The sequence below is a fragment of the Protopterus annectens genome, chromosome 2.part0 (genome assembly GCF_019279795.1).
Source record: "Protopterus annectens isolate FY-2018-M chromosome 2.part0, PAN1.0, whole genome shotgun sequence".
Classification (NCBI taxonomy): domain Eukaryota; kingdom Metazoa; phylum Chordata; order Ceratodontiformes; family Protopteridae; genus Protopterus; species Protopterus annectens.
Window position 1 is genome coordinate 1785201804 of NC_056728.1, and position 24376 is coordinate 1785226179.

Consider the following 24376-nt stretch of genomic DNA (forward strand, 5'->3'; position numbering starts at 1 on the left):
TGTGGTCAAACAACAGAGGGCACTTGAACACCTACATAGCATGGTATGGAATACCAGTCCAACTGCTGGAGATTTGGGAATGAGGCGATGTATAACCTATATCCTCTTTGGACTTCACTTGCTGAGATGTTGTGGTTCTTTTATAAAGAGATACAGAGCACAATTCTGGTCATCTGTGTCAGCTACAACATTTTACACTGCCCATCTGTGGAAAACTTTACAAGCATCTTCAGGAAAGAGTGTGTTGCGGTGGTTACTGCTTATTAATATAAAACAAAACAGTCATATTGATGGTATATATCAACCAGCTAAAGGTGACGTGACAAATGGGTCATGTAAATAACACACTACTTTAAGGTCTGCCTAACCACTGTTACTTATCCTGCAATCACAGGTGTTTCTAGACATTGTTCATTCCTTACTCTTGAGGACCAGTTGATGTCACTTGAGGGATCATCTGGTGTTATTCCAGTCAACCTTTATGTTGGGACTGAATAGGGTACTGCTGTAATACATATGGTAATAAATGTGTGCATCGTAATGTTTTGATTATTTGTTCGGTTCAGTGATCTCTGGCACATAGCTTGGTTGTATGCCAAAAGTTAAATAAATAGACGCTAAAAAATATCTCTTTGTATCAGCAGGAGAGATGCTGTAGTGGTGGTGCTGCGGTAGCATTGTTGCCTCACAGTTAGACGTTGCACATTCGATTCTCAGTTAGAGCGTCTTCTGTGTGTCGACATGCGTAAATGGGCGTTCCTGCATTGAAGGTTGTGCGTTAGGCCCGGCAAGCCAGCACGTAAAAATCTACTGTCAATCATTAGCGGACTGGAGATCCACTATGGCGACCCCTAACCGGGAAAAGCCGAAAGACACAAACAAACAAATCAGCAGGAGAGTGGGACATTTTCTCAGATTAGCCCAATGCATAGCAGCAGGTGCATAGGTGGAACTGTCTCCATACTAGAATGTGCCACGACCAAAGGGTAATGAGCACCTACAAACCCCTTATAGCTACTCTTTTGACATTTTCCATCCAGGTGTTGATTATAACTGTTTTAACTGTTTTAAATTTGGCCCCAAAGCTGTGGAATGGTTTACAAGATATAAAATACAGGGAATATCATAACTCATCAAAGAGTCAGTAGTGACAGAGGGGGCAAAACTGTGAAGAAAATAGTGTGGCCTAGCTGCAGAAATTGTATGAAGGCTTGAGTGAGACAGCCTAGCACTGGTTTCCTGCTACAGATGGTACACAGGGAGTTACACTTAACTCTGAATGTGATGTTAAGCATAATAGAGCAGTACTGTTAGGGAGAAGGTGCTTGAAAACACACAAACATAAAATGGTGTGAGAAATCACAGCAATCAGGGAAAAGGCTAAAAGGAACCAGCCATGCATATGAGGCTGGTGCAATGATGTGGCTGAGGTTTATAGATGTGCAGTAAGTGATTAAGCAAGAAAAAAATGTCATATTACTTGAACCAAACAATTTTACCTGTAGATAATCACATTTATAAAACGGTGTGTGTGTGGGGGGGGGTCTAACTTAAAGATGTTATACAATCTGGATGGTGGTTACAGCTAACTGTATGCATACTTTCAGGTATTCTATGACAGTCAGGCATTGCCTTTACCACCACATCTTAATTCAACTCTCTATATTAACAAATTTGGTCAGATGCTTTACATTTACGCCACACATAGCAGATTTTGCTTGACAAACTAAAGAGCAAGCTACCCAGAAGTACTCCAAATCACATCATACTAAAATCATACTAAATGAAAGTGTTAGTCTTAGTATAAAATATCATTTACTCAACTTTTCTGTGTTCAGAGTTATTATACAGAAAATAATAGTGGCCATACACTTCCTGTTTAGGAAATGTTGCTTACATGACATGCAACTGAACAGCTAAAACTTAATACCCCTTTGGGGATACAGTAACTATGACACACTCATCCAAAACCATGACTCTCCTTCAGACATCTGGTATATACTTCAACTACTGTTGTGAAAAGACGATCAGAAGGTTGTTGAGCACATTTTTGTATTAGAATACGTTGCCCAGTACCATACGCTAATCACTTACAACCGGAGACTTGCTTGTTGACGTTCCCTTTTAGTATTCTGATAACAAGTCCATTTTAAACAAGTATCACTCAGACAGACACATGCACACCTAATATCCGTCATTTCTCTGCTCATTTTATTGCAGCATTTTCAAGTACCTGATCAGAAATGATACACACTATGGATTCCACAATGTACAACATACATAATGTACAGTATGTATAGCTATATACATTGAACTGCCACCTCAGTTTGAGATGAAAACAAAGTTCACAGTAAGAGTCTCCTTATTTTCAATTAGTTTAAGTGCAATGACACTTGCTGACCATGTGAAATAGCTTTTCTCAGCTGAAGTAGTGTTAGCTGGAAAACAAAACTGCTATACAGTCAATGGGATCTGCCAGACCAGCAGTACACTTTCTGAGTCATTACTAGCAGTTTGCTGGAGAGTTCCATCAAAGCTGCGATATCCGCGCCCTCCAGAAATGATGGCAGTGGATGTAATACGTTCTTTTTTGTGGAAGTCCTGTGATGTCTGTCTGTTTCTGACCCATATGTCTGGATCATCTGCCATTTCATATATGGAGCCATCCTCTGTGCTGTGTTCTAATGGATGCTCATCTTCTTGTGATTCAGTTTTCACTGAGAGTCGCTGTCCTGGCAAATGTGAGGTAGAACTCAACTTGTATCTTAACAAGATGCTCTTGTTTTTTGAATCCTTCTGGATGTGGTTCTCATACAAAGACTCTTGGGAGGTGGAGACAGTCCTCTCCACACCATTCCGGATCATCCCAAAGTCCTCCTCTGTGTCACTCTTTAAAAGTTCTGGTGCCACAGAACCTACTGCAGGCACTAGAAATTCCACTGGTCCACAGTGTGCATTTAAGGAAGTCATACCCTTTCCTGTGGAAGAAAAACAAAACAATTTATTAGCAAAGCAAGACTGTCATCCAGTGTTTTACATCTATATAAATCACGTCTGCATTTCCTATATATGCCTTTCAGTGCTCTCTCCCATGTTTGTTACCATTTTACTTCTATGTAGCTCTAGCTTTTATGGACATCACTGCTTACTTCTGCAGTGGTACTATCTATTTTAATGGCAGAATACGCTCTATAAATCAGAATTACATTCTGGATTCAAATGTATATATATATATCTGTTTCAGGTTCCTATTTATTTAAAATCCCAGTCCTTAATAAAGTGCAAACTCATTTGTAGGTAATGAGATATATTTTGTAACAAGGAAAGGTGTAATAAGCAGAATCGTACTCTTATTTTTTCACAAAAGGGAATCAGAGTACAAAGGCAGCAGTTCGTAGGCACATTGCATGCATACCTCTCAACTGTCCAGATATTCACAGAATGCCCAGATTTTTGCCTCAAAGTTTCTGTCTTCATAAAGCTTGTGGTTTTTGAAGTTTACTGAGGACACCGACTCCATGTGCAAAAATGTGAAAAAGGAGCTTTGGATGTACGGATGGAAATTCATCGATGACTGAAGTAATTAAATAATGACAGATATTTAAGCTTCAGACTTTATATCATTCAGAAAATCCACGTCAATGTAAAACCCTATTAGTCCAGCAGCTTTCTAAGTGTATAAGCGCAATTTTAAAATCTGTCCTTCTTTTGGGCCTTTATCTGCCCATTATTTTTTGTCTTTGTACAGATTTCTTGAGGTAAGAGGTTGAGAGGTATGATTGCATATATAAAACCCCAAGCAATGGGATTTACAGCTTTGCATTTTTCTGAGATTATTGATTGGCGTAGGGGGCTGATTCCAGTGGGCCACTTTCAGGCACAGGTCAGAAGCATACACAAAAAGTAGAACTGAATATGGCACTGATTCTAATTTGCTACACTGAAACTTGATACAAAGCTTCAAAGATTACAATAAAGTTAGCATGTGAAGAATACAACAGTAGGAATGCACTGTTTAAGTTATAATAAACTGAGGAAGTTCGGCGAGTGTATGTACAAACAGATATCTTCATTTACAGCCACAAAATGCTTATTTACAATGTTGATCAGATAATATTTCCTAAGCAGGATACTTTGTTTTGCAGTGAAAAGGTGGCAAGATGTAAGGGAAAGGAGGGTTGTGTTAAGGATATATGTTGGTCAGTTATGAGATTCTGGGGTCAGAATGGTCCAGTATTGGGCATGGGTCTATCGGGATCTATCCACAGCTGCAATGGTTTGATTATGAGGGTAAAGCTTGACTTACTAAACAAAGCCAACTGTGGGTAAAACATGATATACCCACACCCAGAAGTGGATTATTGCTATTACACAATGACATTATTTAAGTGAGAAATTGCTTACCTTTCTTAAATAATGTCTTTGTGGAAGGGCACTGAAGTGTTCCTCCTCATTTTAACTTCTTGCATCCCTACTCTTGCAAAGTACATCAGTGCAGTGAAGGAGAAGCAATGGAAAAATGAGAATCTCTGTTTCGTTTTGTTTTTTTCTGTCATGATTTTTATCAGGGACAGCGCAGAAATAGAAGAAAAATAGGGTATGTTACTGTTTCTTTATTTTTGAGAATATATCTGATTTTTCTTTGATTTTGCTCTGCCCCTCAACATATTGCAATAAAAGTCTAGTTGCTCAATGGTACTTCAGCTGCCGGACTTTATTCTATTGCTATATGCTCAATTTACAACAGGCACACTGTTAGGCCTGTCCAATCAGTGTGCTCATTTTTTAATAGAAATGAGCTGTCATTGTATACTTATTGACAGTTCCTTAAATGTGAAGAGAATAACTGGTCTAGAAATAAGAACAATAATTTAGAATCACTAGGTTAGGTAGAGGGTAACTGCACTGAGGTAAATCAAATAGATGGTCTTTTAGGGATGGCTGGAATCTAAGGTTAGAGTCAATATTTCTAACTGTGGCAGTTAGTGATTCCCTGAGTTTGGGAATACCCCATATTTAATGTATTCATTAATTCATGTTCCGGTACCAGTTTATCATATTCAGAATTGGAGGGGTTGGCTTCTAGCAATAAATGTCATGTTCCAGTGTTAGTTTCCATGGTCAGCATATTTGCATGACAACACTCTATGTTATATCCTGCATTCTTCATCAGATAAACAAGATCGCACCACCAGCATCTGGAACCTGTTTATGTCAAACAGCATGCCAACAGCAATTTCTGCTGCTACATGTATAGCAAAAACTGGCATTAACTTATGTCACCAATCTAATTACTCAGTGTTTAAAAAAAAACACCTACAGATGGACATGTTTTTCCTAATATGTTGCTTGCCGTCTGTCATTCTTTGATTAGTGGGTAGCAAATCATAAACCTGTGTAAGAAAAAAGGGCTTCTACTTTAATGACAGCATCATCTAGCACAAAATGTCAACCTATATAATCCTAAACAGAGATTATCACAAAATCTTACTGCCATGAAATGCTGTACTTTTAACCATTAGCCCCATGTAGTCAGTCAGGCTTATAGTCTGTCAAGTCAGTTCAGTGTAACTAGTCCATAAGCAGCTGCCAGACCCTTAGAATTGTTCTGCCCCCTCTCTTTTTCTGTTCCAAGCAACACTGAACCATTCTGATGACTTACACTATACTGCTGCCTTATCAAATGAATTCATGAATATACTGCCCTATCAAGGACATAGTATTTATCCTACTAGCTGTTTTGTATGTTCTTCTCATCATCTTCTGCATTTTCTCTTCAAATATATAACTTCCACATGACACTAAACAATATAGCATGTCTGACTGATACTTCCTTCTTTTTCTTCCCTTTTATGTTTATGTGCTTTACGTCTGCTGATACCCCAACCCATGCGTACATTTCACAGTGGGTCAGTTTCAGGCATGCATTGAACACTGTCTAGGAGTTAGTCTCCCATTTGTAGTTTTGCAGAGATTGGGAGCTGGAAAAGGAGGAGGGAAACTGAGTTAATAGAGATGTGATAAAATGGTGTGATAGAGATTGGCAGATAATCAAATAGAGGTAGAAAAGAAAAGCAGGTATGACACATTAGGAAAAGGGGAGATAGAAGCAAAAAAGTTGGCATGTAAGGTGAAGGAGTAAAGATGGATGAGGCGGTTAGTACTGTAGCACAAATATGTGAAGAGATTGAGAAACAAGAAAGGAAAGGCAAGGAATTTTACAGGCACCTTTAGTCATCTATGAAGGGCTATATGAAGTTAAGTATGTAAATAGGAAGAAGAGGAAAGAGATGGAAAAAACTGAAGTAAGATAAGTTATTGTGGGCGTGCAGAAAGAATTGCTAGATAGAATAGAAGGGAGGAAGTGTTATGTGCAAGAAGGTTCATGAAGAACAGGAAACATAGTGGGGAAAGGGTTAGTGGATGTGAAGGTGGAGATGTTCAGTAGAATTATAGATTGTGGGGGTACCGTTATCATGATGAGAGGCCAGAGTAGTAATGGTAGTAAAGGGGATAAAGGTCAGAATGAGCCAGTAAAACAAACCTCTCTCACCTGCAAATGTTGATTTTACAAGATGGTGATATCACACATATTAGATGAGGAGAAGGTAGGGGCTGTAAAAGGGAGGTCCTTGCATGATCATTTGAAATTTTTGGTGAATTTGTTAAACAGTGAAGAAGGGAGAGAGAATAGATGACCATGGGTGAAAGTATTTGATATAAGGAAAACATCTGATATGGTAAGTTTGGATTTGTCTGTTTGTTTGTTTGTTTGTTTGTTTGTTTGTTTGTTTGTTTGTTTGTTTGTTTGTTTGTTTGTTTAGGATTTCAGAAAAGGTAGTGATGGGAGAAAGGTATCATTGGAGAGTAAGAGCTTTCTACAAAGGAATTGTGCTGAGAGTGGCAGTACATGTAAAGGATGTCAACGTCGGTAAAGACTAATAGAGGGTTGAGATTAAGATAATGTGTCGACAATATATATATATATTTTTTTCGAAATGGAGGTACTGCCACAAAGAATGGCATGGACAAACAGGGAAAAGGCAAGGGAGGGGATTCTGGACTGGGTAAACTGGTTTAATGATGATAAAATTGGAGGAGAGGCAAAGGGGGGGGGTGTTTATGTCCTTCACCACAAATATCCCATTTAAGAGACTTATCAAACCCAGTTCTTTTCCCCCATTTTTAAACCAGCCATGGTTATTTTACTGTGCTGAGACCTTCCTTTTTACAACCTTGACATTTTGGCCAGCTTACCACTAGCAGTGGTACAAAATGACTTCACAGTCCCATCAGTCCATGCCTTCTGAGAGTTTATCTTTGCTTTATTATCAGCTTTCATAGTCATAATGAAACAATTAATGGAAGATATGTGGCTTTTCATATACTATTGTTTACACACTAGCCACATATTTTTATTCTGTTTCATAAGAACTTATGAACACTCGTTTAAATCTGCCACGTCTTCAAAGGGTGTTTTTCTATTGAATCCATCTGCAATAACCACTTTAGGAGGATCTATTGTGGAGTCCCAATGATTTCATGACTTCATCAGCATTCTTCATGAAACACACAAAGTTTTATAGTATTTCACTCTGTAGCTTCAGAAAATAACAATAAAGGTAGATTCATTGCATAAACTAACAGCACTAAAATGCAGTCATCTTACTACATTAATTAGCACCCTGGCAATAACTAGGGGAAGTATACAGATATGCCCCCCTTGGCTCATACTTCCTACCTGACAAGTATGGAGTCCCTAAGCATCAAGCCAAACACCATTCTTCTAAGGAACTTCAACTACCCTGTATAAACTAGGAGACCTGGACACCCCCTAATATGTATGTCAAAAGATTTATAAATTTCATTAATAGAATCTCTCTGGACCAGTTAGTCCACACCCTAAGTAGGGGTAACAAAATTTTGGACTTGGTCCTTACCAGTATGGGACAGCTCCATTCAGTAATCACTGCAACCTACACCCAATTCAAATCAGATCACAAATCAGTCACATTTATCATAAGACTGAAGCTGGAAATATCATTCAATACCTCAGTATTTAGAGAGGATGCTTAGACTTATCTAGTAAAAATGAGTATAAACCTGGCTAAATTCAACATCCTCTCTGTACATGATGACTCCCATTGCATATGTGACATTCTATGCCACCAAATTCTGCAGTCATGTAAATAGCTACATAAAAGCATCTGTACCCCATCAAAGTAAATACAATGGCATATTTAAAAATAATTCCTAAGGGGAAATCCAAATATAAACAGGCTCCACAAAAAGAAAAACATCATTGCAAGTAAAAATAAATGTATCTTCCAATATGACAAAAGAGCTATTTTTAAACATTATTAGGGAACTCCAGTCCCTGTTCAAATCAATCAAAGCCAGATATGAGAAACATGTAAGCTTAACTGGACAGATAATTTCACCATATTTTCATGTACTGAGCTGTTAAATCCTCTACAATTGTCTTTACTTTCACTAATTTTCTTTTCAGTCAACCCTCCACCCAAAAACAAAGTAGGGTCAGCCGCAAAACAAGTTTGATTGCAACCACTACCAGAATACCAAAAGACCAGAACATTAGGAATTTTAGCCAAGAAGAAGACTTTATTTCAGCAGAGTGTTGTATGGTATCCTTTGAAGAATATTTGAAATTCATTTTTCTGCTTTATTACATTGGGGAGCATGTTCACCTGGGATGGGAGCAAGGAATCCTCATTACCCAGACGGATTTAAAAATATAGCTCCCACTAATTTTAAAGTGTTCTAACCCGAAGTTATCATTATCAGCCTGGTTCTCTTAACTTGCAGTTTTATAATAGTAAACAGTGAACAAATAAACTAACTACACCAATCATACAACTTGGTCTTACTTATGGAAGAAGCAATAACAATTTTATTTAGCAAATAACCTCTATGAACCAAGCAACATTTCCAGTCAGTGTTCTGATAGTTGTTCTATCTTTCCTTTTCCATGTCATAGACAGGTCTGCCTGCTCTGTTTACCCTCACTATGCTTGGCTCACTCTGCCCCCCTACCCTACCCCCATTTCTCACCCACCCCTACTATGCCTACATTTACTTTAAGCTAACCACTTTCACAAACTCAGTTAACCAACCAGCAAAAGTTTATTAAACTACAATACATCAGAACCACATACTTACCAACTACTAATTATTCACATCATCTCATGCACAACTATAGAAAAACTTAAAACTAAACATCTAATAAGAACAAAATCCCAGTATTAGAAACAAAATTCTCTCTCAATCACTACACCTAAAATGAAAAACTCTGTAAACTTGCACCACCACAAATACGATTAAATACAAGAATGATATCCCTTTATACTACAACCATCTTAATCCTAACAATAACAGCCCATCTAACCTCATGTCACATGCAGCTAAATAACCTATCAAACTCCCACACAGATCCATAGCCTTACTCACAACATCCAATACCCATAAGAATAGAAATTTTACCCTCAATATTTAAAGCTAGATATATTGACCAAGCTGCCTATACTATTTATTTATTTATTTATTTTATTTTACATTTGTTAACCGGGAAATTCCGACTGGACCAAGTCCATTTTCAGCGGATGCCCGGGAAGAAAAGCTCCAACATCAAGTTATACAAATACAGTACATCCAGCATAACACACAAAACAGGTTACATCATGTATGCTGAGCATAGTAATATAACAAGAAATTAATAAAAACACTCCAGGTAAAAGAAGATATAGAACATGGGTAAAAAGACAATGTCAGTCATACATTGGTAAGAAAAGAAAATATATCAAGTAAGATTCTACAGTTAAAAGTACCCTTTCAGATGACCAAGCCTACAGGGGATCAGAGCTCCAGCATGTGATCAGAGAGGAATTTGGGGATTTAATAGTAGTATGGGTAGGGTTATGTGATACAAGGGCATAACCAGGTACTAAGAAGGTGCGATTTGAGGGAGTTTTTGAATATGGATGTGGAGGGGTCAGTGGACACAGATAGGGGAAGAGAGTTCCAATTTCTGGCAACGGTGTGGGAGTAGAGCACTTTCCCTGCATTATTGTTTGCCTTGGTGATGGAGAGGAGAGATTTTTCATGGGATCTTAGGTACCGGTTTGCAGTATAAATAGTAAGTTGGTTGGATAATGAGGGTTTTTTTTTCAGGATATTTGAGAATATTGTAGACTGTGCCCAGCTGGTGATACTTAAGTAGCTGTGGTAGCTCAAGCCATTTTAGTTCTTTTAGTGCAGCACAGTGATGGGTTCTATAGGTTGAGTTAGTAGCAAACTTGGCTATTTTATTGTAGCATGATTCTAGTTTGTCTAGGTCACATTGTCTGATTTATATATATAGTTACTCAAACAAGTGTCCATGTCTCCCTGAAATATAACAAACTTGTAGAACAATTCCTCAAGACTATCATACATATAGCACCTAAATTAACATGTAGTGGAGACATCCATCCTAATCCTGGTCGTAAAACAGACTTAAGCCAATTTCAGAAACAGCACCACAACACACCAAACATCTATTGGAAAGTATCTGGCATTCTATTTCTAAACATCAGGCTTAGATGTACTGTTAACAAAATTCTGGAGGTTCATGCCACTTTGTCCCACTACTCACCAAATATCACCTTGATTACTGAAACTTGGCTAAAGCCAGAGATTACCAACAATGAAATCCTATCTCCCAGATATAACATTCAATTCATAGGATAGACAGAAAGACCAGAAGGGGAGGTGAAGTAGCCATTCTGTATAAAAATAACCTTACTATAGATACTATAGACCTAAAAACTCCTGATTTCAATAATAAAGAAGATATTTTCACCAAATTAAAGATCAACTCTAAAAGATTTTTAAATATAGTTGGTTCTTATATACCTCAGGGTAATAACCTAGCCATACTAATAGAACATATCCTACACTGGACCTCAGAAACTTTACCCTAAGAAGCAATTATTATGGAGGACTTCAATATTGATTGGTATACCTGTAATTCTCAAACCCCTACAAATCACATCAACCTCCATGGCTTTACACAAATAATTCAAAATCCCACCACGATTGACAAATCTAATAGGCACTCCATCTTAGACTGGATATTAACAAACAGACCAGCTCTCTATACAGGCTGGCTGTCTCCCTGACAGCCTTAGCGATCACCTTCCAACATATCTAGTTAGGCACCATATTAATCCATCTAAACAAACTATACTCCAACTTATTAGAAAAAAAAGTTATACCACAAGACTTTGTATCAGCCCTTAAGCTTTGCAACTGGTCACCACTAAAGCATCTCCCCCTATAAGCTGCCTTAGAATACACTTTTCTTAGTATCATTAACACTCTAGCTCCACCTAGAACAATAAGAATAAAATCCAATCATGCTCCATGGCTAACCAAAGAAACCAGATCCTTGCTAAAAATGAGAGATAAAGCTTAGGTTCAATGGCTTAAAACCAAATTTTGGACTCCAAACAGGCATACCAAGAACTAAGAAATAAAGCCAAAAAACAAATTAAACAAGATAAAATTAATCACTAGCACAACATACAAACATAACATCAAAACAACCCTTCAGAAATTTTGGTCAGCCATAAATAATATTCTACAACCTGAAAATGCAAGTACACCCTTCCCTTCTAACACTAACAATACAGATGTCATAGCTACACAATTTAATAGATACTTTACCAAAACCATATTAGCCCCAACAAACAAGATCCACTCTAACTCTCCAATACAGCTACCTACAACAACTACAAACAGTAATAGATTTTCCTTCCAACCAGTCCCAACAGACAAAGTAATAAATTCCTAAAAAAAACTGAAACCAACAACCTAGCAGCTGATAACTTAACAGCTGAATACCTAAAAATCATTGCAGAAGTTATCTCCTACCCAGTATATATCCTGATAAATAGATTGATATCCGATCACCAAATTTCCTCAATCTGGAAGATATCTCACTTTATTCCACTGCACAAAGGGGGCAGTTCAACTGAACTGTCCAACTATAGACAATAGTAATCTTATCACCTCTATCAAACATCCTCGAAAGATGCATGCCCTCACAAATCATGGATTATCTCCTACCCGACAACCTTCTATCCAAAACACAACATGGATTTTATCCCCACTACAGTACTACCTCTGCCCTTATGAGTTTCATTAACATACATTGTTAATCAGCACAGAAATTATGGTAAAATTGTATGTTATGTCTTTCTTGATCTATCAAAAGCTTTTGATACTGTTTCCCACAGCAAAATTATAAATGTTCTCGCTGAGCTAAAATTAAGTTGCTCAGCAATGGCATAGTTCAAAGATTACATAACAGGCTTCCAACAAGCCGTCAAACAGCATCAAAACCTATCTCCTCTTCTACCCATCACTCTAGGAATCCCTCAAGGATCCATCCTTGGCCCACTTCTATTCACACTTTTCACTAATAACCTCCACATTGCTACCTTACATGCTTCCCTCATCCAGCACAAAGATGATTCCACATTAATATGTGCCACTCCATCATTCCAAAAACTACAACAAATAACACAACAGTCTTTCTCTGCAGTGGAAACTTGGCTCTCTGAATTACAGCTTATCCTAAATCCTAATAAGAATCCTAATAAGACAAAACTCATATTTTTCTAACCTACAAGATCTGTAGACCCCCATCTTTCAATATCTTATCTAATAATAATATAACCATTTCTGCTGTAACCCAAACACAACTTCTGGGTGTTGTTATTGACAACAACTTAAAATGTGATATTCATATAGCACAAACCATAAAGAAAGGTCATAAAAAATTAGGCACCCAATATAGACAAGCATTATCTAAGCATAGACCCAAAACCCACCATTGCTAGAACATACTTGCTCTCTTCTCTACATTATGCCTCACCAATATTCACAAACCTAAAAAAATCAGGTATAGGAAAGCTAGATGCCTGCTACAATAAAATAGCAAGGTTTGCTACTAACTCCAAATATAGAACTCACCACTGCACTGCCCTCAAAAAAAAAAAAAAACTAAACTGGTTAGAACAAAGACATCTTGTAACTTATAACCATCTTACCATGTCCTGCAGAATTCTGAACCAACCAGAGAAAACCCTGGCCCTCCAAAACCTAGCAAATAACTACACTAGCAATAGGTTATTATGCTCCAGTAACAAATATTTACTACACATTACCAAAGCAACAACACTGCAGGAAAAACCCTTTATTCAAATTCCATTGCCAAAATCTGGAACTCACTACCGATTAACTTGAGATCTCCCAAAATCCCGTCACACTTCAAAAAAATGTTCAAATACCACTTAGCTAACACAAAAATGTGCACATCCACTAGCCCTGGATAAGTCTCTTAGCTCACTCTGATACTCCTTAGAGGTTTCCAGCTTACCCTCTCTCTCCATCCAACTAGCCACTCTTTCTTACCACTATTTCCCAGACTTCCAACAAACTAACTTCCATTTTTCCACTTTCCCTACTGCACTCTCTCACACTTCCTCACTAAGAACTGAGTCCAAGGAACTACCTCTTTTATTCAGCTTCTCTTATTCTCCAATTGTAGATATGATCATGTATCTAGGGATAGACAGCTAAGACCACTTCTAACAATAGTATTGTAACTATGTATAGAAGAGGACTGCCATACTAGCAACTTTCTGAATGTCCAGCTAGTACTGCACTCACTGACAATCTGACACAATGTACTATTTACTTTAATATCGTTATGTATGCCTTGTATTGAATACTATGTGCCAGTTGTTATGCTTCCCTCCATATCTGCTATGCATCTTAGAGTATAGCTTTCTGTCTAAACTTTCTCCCCAGGCTTCTGCTACAAAAGGACTTCGCTGTAGTCAGACATGCCTGGTAAACACATGTAAAATAAATAATGAAAAATAAAATACATAAAATAGTCGCCAAGACAAAAGAAACCATAAAGCCTTCTTTAACTATGTTAGAAACCTCAAAAATAATACCCGGCACTAAGCAGAGCTAAAAGCAGATATCACCTACTTAGACACAGAAGTCATAGCCAATCTATTATTGAATACATCTAGCTCAACCTTCACCCCCTCTCCCCATCAGCTTTTCCAGTAATCATATACAAACATTTACACCCCTCCCCCAAATCTCCCAAGAACAAGTCCTGAACACACTATCCAGGGTCAAGAATACTGCATCTATGAGGTTGTATAATGTACTAGAAACTCTACTGGCATGTCTGAAATGGGACCTGTCAACACAACTACAGACACTATTCAGTATCAGCCACCAAACAAGATATGCACTAGAAGAATGGAGGACTGCAACAGCCATACTCAAGTAAAATGGTGGGGTGATTGTCCTGTTCGCTGTTTTCCTTTCACTGTTTTGAGGTTTATGTTTTTTCAAATTTGGTAGCCAAACATGGACCCTTAGCCATGTACTTCTCCAAACAATTAACACAACTTGAATGCTGACAGCATTTTCTTATTAAGTAAATCAAGGGCCTAAATTCTGAAAACTACACTGATCATCTCAATGACATGTCCCTGTTCTTGGTAGCATACAGAGCCTCAAAAGAACCTATCTTCTCTGATCAGCTGCACATCTACAAGTACAGTGTTGGCATAAAAACACCTGCTCAAGAGATCTTAATAACGTTTGCAACATAAATAGAGCATGTTGGGATGATAGATATATATTACAGAGAATTTCACTACTTTGGAATCACCTTCCTCTACAGATAAAACAAACTTTTTATCTTAATTAAACATAATCTGGATGAATTGATGTGAAATCAAAAAGTCATCCCTGGAGTAGCACCCTTGTCCCTTATAGAAAAGGGTAACATGCTCTGGGTTATTTGTATCTGAATTGCAAGGGCAAACATTTCATGAGAATGCATGGCTAAACGTCTGAAGATCCTCAAGGGTAAAAACCATGAAATCTGCTTATTTGGATGTTTAACAGAAGCCCTTTAAGAAAGATATTTATCAGATTTTCATAAGGTAATTAATAAATTCTTAAAACATCATAAAAGTAATTACTGCCTGTTAACGAGGAAATATTTGCACTAATTATACTGAGTTTGGATTAATGCATACTGTGAGTTAGGCATTAAGTAAGGAGATACTTAGATTGCTTATTGCTTACCTGTAATTTTGGGGATTCCTTCCAGTTTTGGCACTGGGAATGTAACAATGATGCCTTGGTCTGTGCCAACCCAAAGAAGTCCTTGGCAAATCAGGAGGCATGTTATCCGTACACTTTTGAGACCTGATGGGAAATCAGAAAAGAAAATTAAATATGCATGATTAAGACAGCATCCTTTTTTCTTCTGAATACCATTTAAAAGCAACAGTCTGCAGGAGTAAATATTTATCACATGAACAATGACAAGTGAAAATATGTCTATTACTATGAAGACCTGATTAAGGTCCAAACTACAGCATTTCATACTGAGAAAAGTCACTTTTGTAGGATAGTCTGTGCAACCATCAAATGCAAAGGACAAATTTATGAAGCTTACTTTCATTTTAGAATTCAAACACAGTATTACAGAATTGTATTTATCCTTTTTTTTATTCTGTTATATAAGGTTTCAGGGCCAGTATGTACTGATCTAGAACATCCAGGCAAAAATTATATATTTTTTCTAGAACATATGCCATTTGACATTTTTCACGTCTTTCTCCTTACCTCCAGCAAAATGTATCTGCCCAAGTTAACAGAAACAACAGAGGTGTCTTATGCATACTTGGGAACTAAAAAAAAAAAAAAAAAAAAAGAAAACAGGGCTTAACATCAATTAGGGTGCTCTACCACCATTAACTGCCCCATCCTTATACATTTTTGAAGTTCTTGCATGTAATTTACAAGTTGTTTACCTTCCATTTCCCTTCAGCCAGACAGCTTTATGTCTATTCTAAGTATTTATGAACTTACGTAAACGGTTTTAAACCACCCATGGCTTATGAAGGGAGCTGAAGCATCCACCATCTTTTCTGTGAATATTTTTTCCCAGCATTCCTGTTCAATGCCTAACCCCTCTGTTTGGAGTAGGGCTTTCTTTTTTAACACTTTTAACTTTTCAATTCTGTAGATGACCTTAACCTACTTAAATGATTCTTTTGTGTTCCCATCTCTAGTTTCCCTTGAGTATGCAAACTAAGCTCCTTTAGCCTTCTTTTATTTGGCATCGTATTCCATAGAATATTAGCTGCACTAGTCCAGGATGCTGCCACCCTGATAATGTCCTGGATGTCATGCTGTTGCATGCACCCAATGCTCAATATACCATAGATCATGCATGCAACCAAATGCAGAAGATTGAGTAGCAGTAGCCCTTTAGCCAATGGGATGCATCCAGATAGGATGTAGGTCTCAGCTGCCAAAACCTACACTTCAACCTTTACCAAAAGGAACAATGTGGTAGCCAAAGTATCACTTGTTTAATAACCAACATGGAATGATGGGTATAGCAGCAGTGGTTTTAACACCAAAACACCATAGAAAAGTTTTAGCTTTCATCAAAAAATGAAAATAAGTTATTTCAAAATAAAGTGGCTTTGCATATAGTTTATGAGAAGCCAGTGTACAGCAAGCCAAATAACTCAGACAGTTATTACACATAGTTTGCAGTTTTTAGTGATAAATCTACAGTATTTAAGATTTTTTTTTTTTTTGGGGGGGGACTATACCAAATCTTTCATGTATAGTTTTTGAATTCAGAAAGTAAAATACAAATCTATGAATAAAAAATGCAGTATATAAATGAATATTAATGGTTATTGAACTGCTGTGATTACAATTTCCTTCTTCAGCAAATTACAAAAGGTGTATGTCTACCAGTGTTAACTCACTATGCAGAACAAATGGACAAATGACTGGAAACATTTTTACTAACATCATTCAGCTGTCTACAGCACCATCATGGGTCAGTGACAAGGACTCAGTGATACAGACAGTCACCAGTTTTACTTCATGTAATTGGACAGTAAGCACCAAAAGTTTTCAGTATGTTTCAGCCAAACAATGATACCAATGTAATAAGTTAAAGATATGAAGAAGGAAGTTTCCTCTAATCCAGCTAAGGCTGCGAGTTTGTCATGCTGGAAAGGTTTATATGCATCTATGATATCTAAGACAATGTTGTTTAGAGCACTGGATTCCTGACTGGGTAACCACTGTCAAAATAGTCTGTTGGAGGGAGGGGTCACACAAACAGTGATAAAAACTGTAACCATTCAGGATGGTTCAGCTAAAGACTCAGAAAATCTCACCCATAAGAAAGACACCAGGGCCTACGCCTAGAACCAAACCTTCAGGTGGTATTCAGTAGTGGGCACATGGTAGCCAAGTGGTCCATACATCCAGGCTGAGTTCACATAAATATCACCCTCTATGTGGCTTCCTCACCCACAGGACAAAAGATTAATGCAATGCCAGTCTAACAGATGGCAACAGTGGAATAGAGTATGAAGCAGTGAGAATGCAACATAAAATGTCTGTTGAAATATGCAATGCTTAGGAAGGAGTTGAAATTTGTGCAGGACGTTAAGAAAAACTGGTTAGATTTAGCTGGTCTTGAATCTACATGTTATGAAACAAATTTCTCAATTGGGTGTCTTCTCTTTATCTCCCCCCTCCCAAAAAAAAAAATCTGGAGTTCACATGGAAAAGAAGCCTTAATTGGTGTGGGTCTATTCATAAGCACCACCTGTGTGGTATACAGTTGAAGCTTTTGCCAACTGTACTCCACACACAGTTGGAGCTTGTGTCAGTATATGAGGATACTTAAATATGACTTTCAGTTTCAAAAGGAAAACTCCATCTGCTGTTTGTGCAACTACATCTGACAGCCTTTCAGTGTACATAGCCTTCTTAGAGGCTTTAGATACAGCCCATTAAAAGGATACTTCCCGCTTGCCCTGCAGTTCTTCGGAGAAAGTTCTATGGTGTCTGCAGGAATGATGGAGGTACCTAGATGGGCAGGGCTGAAAGGAACAACTTACCTGATCTGAACACAAAAAGTGAATTGTTTTTCAAATCCTTCACCTGTCCATTGGAAACATCACATTAGGAAATAATGACATTTGTTTGTGTATTTGATATCACAACACCTTAGGCTAAATGTCAATGAGAGAATTTGCAGTCTTGTTGTTAGACCTCAGGACGCATGTTCTGGATACTCAGTTGAAGAGAAGTGCTTTGTTGTCAGGTCATCACTTCTTGGAGGTGCATTGGATCAGATGGCTGCAGTGGTGCCTGGACAGGTCCAGTAAAGCCAAAAGCTTAGCGAGCATTTCCTGAGAATGTTTAGCAGATGCTTCTGATTGAAATGAATTCAGAGCCCATGAATGAAGGAAATCCATCAATATACTTAGGGAGGACCACTGTAAATTTTCTGGATGGACAACGTTCAATCTGTCATACAGCTGAAAAGCATTTTGTGCTTTTCATGGAGAAAGAAAGACATCAAGTTGAAGAAATAGGCCTTCTGTGCAATGCTAATAGACTCAGGGTGTCTCAAGATTTGACTGATATGTGTTGGCATGCCAAAAACACACCAACTGTAGCAGTCACTAAAATGAAGGTCTTTGTGTGGGAGGAGTCTAATGAGGTCTCTGAGAATAACTTCCAGATCATGTCAAAGAGGTCTTGATAAACTGCTTCTTAACTTACGAGGGAGCGATAAAACAATGCCCAAGCAGTACTCAAGAAAGACAGAGACATGTCAAGGTTATCTGGAAACATTACCAGGAAGTTAAAAGGACATTTTAATGAATCCCTGAATCTGACAGAGACATGCTCTCAGTGCAAGAAATGGCTGGCGGGACATGAACTATTATTGTAGATGTGGTTATTGCTGGAATTAAGCAATTCTGCTTAGGTGAGGATGTGAAGTATGAAAGGACATATCTCTTAACCTCTTACAGCAAAAACTCTGGACAAAGTCATAAATAATGGGGGACAAAGGCCAAAAAATAGGGACAAGTGTTAAATATTGCTCTTACATACTTAGAAAGTTGATGGAATAACAGGTTTTGTATTAACATGAATTTTCTGAAGGGTATGAAGTCTGAAACTCAAATGTCTGTCATTACTTCCTGACTTTAATCCACAATGATTTGCCAGAAAACCACAATTTTATGAGAAATGGACTAAAATTATGAGGCACAAGGTTGGACAATTGAAAGGTATGTGTGAGATATGCTCAGAAATGTTGAAGGCAATGGACATTGTTGGGGGGGGTCATGGTTAAAGTTAATTTTCATTGTTGTACTAACAGTGCTGAGAGTTCCACTGAAATTACAGGCTGTAGTGGTAATCATTATTTTCAAAAAGGAGGACAAGTGGTAAGCATACTAACCCACCAAGGGTAAAGTCTTGTGTTGCCCATTTCACAATCTTCATGGAGAACTACCAAAGTGCAACCAAGGTTGTGAGATTCCCCAGCTTGAAAACATGAGGGCTGCATCTTTTGTTGGATATGGGTGACATTTCCCTCTATTTGTAAGAAACAGCAGTCAGTACTAAAGTCTGGAGTGTATCAGTTCTCAGTGTGAAGAAACAGGGAAGGAAACTCAGCACGTCCAAAGCAGAGGTCCTGATTCTCCCCTTGTAAACATCAGCTAGCGCAGATAGCAGCTCTCTCAAGTGGAAGAGTTTAAGCATCCTGGCTTACACAAAAGTGACATTAGAGGGAATCCAAAGGCTGAGCACTAGATGAGAGCAGCAGTGGTACAAGTATTATACCAGATCAGGACAATCAAAACCGAAATAAATGGTAAGATGACGTTCTCAGCTTCTCAGGCACTCTGCGGCCCCCTTCTCAATTATTTTCTTGACCTCGGGGTAGTAATCAAAAGCATAAGAGCAACGAGAAATATGAGCAGGTTTGCAGCCATTTTGGAAGAATATCCACAAATGCCTCCAACAGAAGATATAGCAGGCAGAAGTTCACTGGAAGTAAGTTATGGGTACATCCAGGACATGTCAGGGATATTTTTCACCTTGTCTAGGAATGCCAAAGATCCCACAAGATGATGTGGAGAGCATGCTGATGAGAACTGCAGAAGTTTGTGTACTCTTGTTTATTTGTTACTACAACCCACACCAGGACAAGTGATTTTGAATATGGATGGACAGATGTAATATAAAAAAACGCTACATATAAATCCTACGGGGCATCTGAAGATAAATGTCTGTAAGATGCTAATAAGTTTCATCCTGTAGTTGTTGGTTTGAGACTCTCTGAATCCACTTGCAAACCATGCATCAAATGAGTCACTTAATAAAGTTGTAGTCCTGGGCCACCTCTGAACACAGGCATATATTTCTTGCAAACTTACCTGGTTAACAAAAAATAAAAATAAAAATAAATGTCTTGAAACTAACTTTTAGTATGTAACTGAATTAAAGAAAATGGCACAGTCTTGTGAATTGTGTGACTTGAAATCATATATAATGACCAGAACTGTCTGTGATATACATATTATAACTGTTAAGAAAACGTCTGCTTAGAGAAAGAAACATGGCTTTAGAAGCGCAGCGATTAAAAGTGCAAGAGAAAATATATCATCAAGCAAAGTAGACCGTAGAGAAAATAACTCTCAGTATTAACAATCCAGACAGAGTAAAACAAGACAATGAAGATGCTGTGATAAGAAGACAATAACAATTTGCTTACTGAAAGGGAAAAAAGCCATATGTGCTGGTTCTAACACAGTTTATAAAGTAATATATTGTTATTCTTACCAAACGCAGTATAAAATGTGACAGTCTGCAAAAATGTGTTATTTGCAAAAGGCTATTTAGTTAATCAGTAAAAAGTGCTGCTTATGTAACAGAAGAAATGCAAACTGGCAATGCAAGTAATATTTCTTTACTGAAGTTGTGAATGATTCTAAAGACAATACAGTAAATGAGTGTTGTATTAAAGCACAAACTGGAAAGGAAGCAGCTGAATTTAAACTGGACACTAAGAAATAGAAAATATAACTACTAAAGTGTTGTCTTACTACACTAGTTAAAATGCATGTTATGGGGCAACAGAAACTGTTCAGAAAGAAATAGAGAAAGAAAACTGGGTATTCCCTTTAATGATTCCTGTTGTTGTCATGGGTGAAGTATTTGTCTTTTGTTTGAATATACACACAAGGATAAAGTTAATAGAAAGAAAAATGGCAGTGAATACAGATTATGTACCACAGAATTTTAAAGGTGCCTTTGAGACATTACATCTCTAGAGAAAGAACACTATCCACAGCGATGAGAATGCGCTCATTACACTGCATTCACCATGGAAAATGTTAACAATGCAGAGAGATAACTTAAAGGATATACATGATAAAATGGAGTAAATTCATATCAGTAAGAAAGTAGCAGAATCAGTAGCCTGAGTGGATCCATTCGTATTATTAAAAAAGCCATATGGAATTTTATATAAGTTAATAGGGCCTAGAAACATAAACCAGACAATGCAGTGACTGCACAGCTGCCTGTGTAATGTAGATAATTCATCCACAACTGTGAGTCAGGTGACTCAGGTTTGAGCTAGAATATGGACACTTTTAAAGATGGCTGGGTATACACAGAAATAACAAGCCAATGTAGACTTCCCCAACCAGGCAGAAATGGGGTGCATTAAGGCCCACTGCAGAAGAGCCATTTGGCGAGGGTCAGCCTCCCTACCACAGACACAATATCAGAAGTGCACCAGAGATGATGGAAAAGTAAAATCAGTGAAAACAAAAACAAACCACTTACTTCTTATACCTACCTAAAAACTTCTCAAACTTATTGGGGCTTACTTTGATTAAATGAGCCACAATCCCACACAATGAAAAGAAAGTACTGAAACAAAACAACAGATGCTGCTACATGACATGAAGTGTTGGTTATCTCCTATTCTAATATTACTGCTACAAGATATTACAGTTCTTTTTTCTGGTACAGACCTGAAAATAAAACTAAAACATTTATTGTACATTATTCATTTTCAGAATCACAAGACAGCTGTAGCTGTTTAGGGGAAAATGAATAAGTAAATATTATCTAACAAACATTGACCACTAGTGCTAAAAAGTTATAGGGTCTTTGATCGGATGCTGTTGCAAGATAGCAGAAGTTAGTGTAATACAAATTTAAAGTCAGAGTCTAATAAAACATGAATGCACACACCTCTTATTAACTTCTAAGATGGTGTACCTTTTTCACATGTAATGTATTGCACTATATCTCCAGCTAAACAAAGGTACAATTTAAGTGAACAAAGATAATCCAGCACCACTGTCATGCATGTGACACTTAAAGCATGTGCTCCTTGAGACTGATTCTGCTACCCCAAGGGCTACCCACCTCCATTCATACCGTCGCCACATATCTGCAGAAGTATGCACTTAATGCCAACTAGCATCTTACCCTCCTAAATACAACCAGCCCCAGTATATTCCTACAGCAAACATTTACCTTTTGGAAATTTCTGATCCTCTTATACAGCACACCTATAGCTATAGCTTTTATGAATATTAATCAATGCACTCTATTTATCTGTCATTTATACACACACACAAACATGTATGGGTATACTTACTTATGTCAAGACACCCGTACATCTACTTTTCAAATGTCAAATGCACAACACTGAAAACTTCAACAAGATGCCACATACATGTGTTGAGAAACAACTTTGGTGAAGGGAAACTGTAAAGTTAACAACAATTTTTTTTTTTTTTTGCAGGGGAGTAATCCCCCCCCCCCACTCCTCCATTTCCCCCTGCTATTTATATACACTAACTTCAAGATGACATAATTTCAGATAAAGGACATATTCCCTAACCCTGAGAAGTATGTGATCTCAAACAGCTGTCAACTATCTGTTTTGCCAATCAAATGTAGTTGATTACATAAATGTCAACTAAAGAAAATTTAGACCAAATGCAGACCACCCATACACACTATCTACCTATATCTATATCTCTATCCATAAACAACAACAACACACACACAGACACACAGACACACACACACACACACACACACACACACACACACACACACACACACACACACACACACACACACACACACACACACACACACTACAGCATATAATTTTAGTAAATACTTGTTTATTCTCTTATATAGCAGTCTTTTCTAGCAAAATTTTATCTGAATTACTCCTTCTTGATAAATGTCTATTACATATTATAGCATTTGTAGTGTATCATCAGCCTGCCACAAATATATTAATATACTCCATCAAATCTACCCTTAAAATAACTTGACATTACATTTAATCCTGCCTACACTGAAACCCTAACCACCACATTAGAAGTGACAATATTACATGAATCTTTCAACTCTAAACCATCCCTTAAACATAATTTAACATGTTAATCAAATGCACATCTTGCATATCAAATTCATAACTTGCTCATCTTATATTGCTTTATTTTAGTTACCTTTTGGTTAGCTAATCCAAACACATTGCTAACAATACCTGACATACCATCTTACTATAACCTTCAACGTCTGGCCCACCTTCACTCTCTCCATGACAATTGTATTTATTTATTTATTAGTTGGTTGGTTTATTTGTTTGTTTGCTTGCTTGTGACATATTTCTCTTCAACTAAATCCTTTGAATTTCAACTTTCAATACTCAAAATGTCACAGCTGACACAACTAATGACATTAAACATACTCTTTGGGATATTGCTAATCATACTCCTATATATATAACTCTGCCTTCTTTACCACTTTTTCTTACAAAAATATTTACTATGTTTATTCAGCAGCCTGAATAATAATGGCTCCAGTCATCAGAACCAAAACATAACAGAACTCCACTGCAAATGTGCACCCCTCAAATTTCCTTTAAAATTCCTAGTTACAAATAAATTAGCTCCTTTACTATTAATGACTCCAATATTTTGAAATACAGTTTTAATATATTACAGTGAAGCTAGTAAATAACTATAAGCAACATTTACATAAACTGAAGAAATTCAGGCTGAGAAAAAAGAACTGAGCAGTGGCCTGCTGCACTTTATGGAAAGAGAAGCCTTAAATGGTAATGCCTAGCAGAATGGAATTTGTATGTCATGTAGTGCACATGCTATCTACAAGTCTTGTTATGACTACTCATACTTAAAGGAGGCAAGAAACACACTCCTTGTGTCCCATTGGATTCCCTGCATCCTCACAGATTTGCTCGGTAGTTAAAAAAAATATTTGTAGGAAATGAAAATTAAGATATATATCTACAATAGTGAAAAAATATTTAAGATAATATATGTCTAGAAGTGTAGAAGTATGAATTGCTGTGCAAAAAAAA

At 37.3% G+C, this 24376-nt stretch overlaps 1 protein-coding gene across 6 annotated transcripts in view; it reads right to left on the reverse strand.

Annotated features, from left to right (window-relative positions):
* Positions 1-2188: 2188 nt before the first annotated feature.
* The window catches only part of ARHGEF10L (Rho guanine nucleotide exchange factor 10 like), a 3087848-nt gene continuing 3065660 nt past the window's right edge, over positions 2189-24376 (reverse strand). For all 6 annotated transcript variants that reach the window (XM_044061816.1, XM_044061815.1, XM_044061819.1 and 3 more), the window contains 2 exons: positions 15187-15309; positions 2189-2978 (listed from right to left, as the gene is read on the reverse strand). In XM_044061816.1, coding sequence (XP_043917751.1) covers positions 2455-2978; positions 15187-15309 — 647 coding nt within the window. In that variant the 3' untranslated portion in view covers positions 2189-2454. The remainder of the gene's footprint in view (positions 2979-15186; positions 15310-24376) is intronic.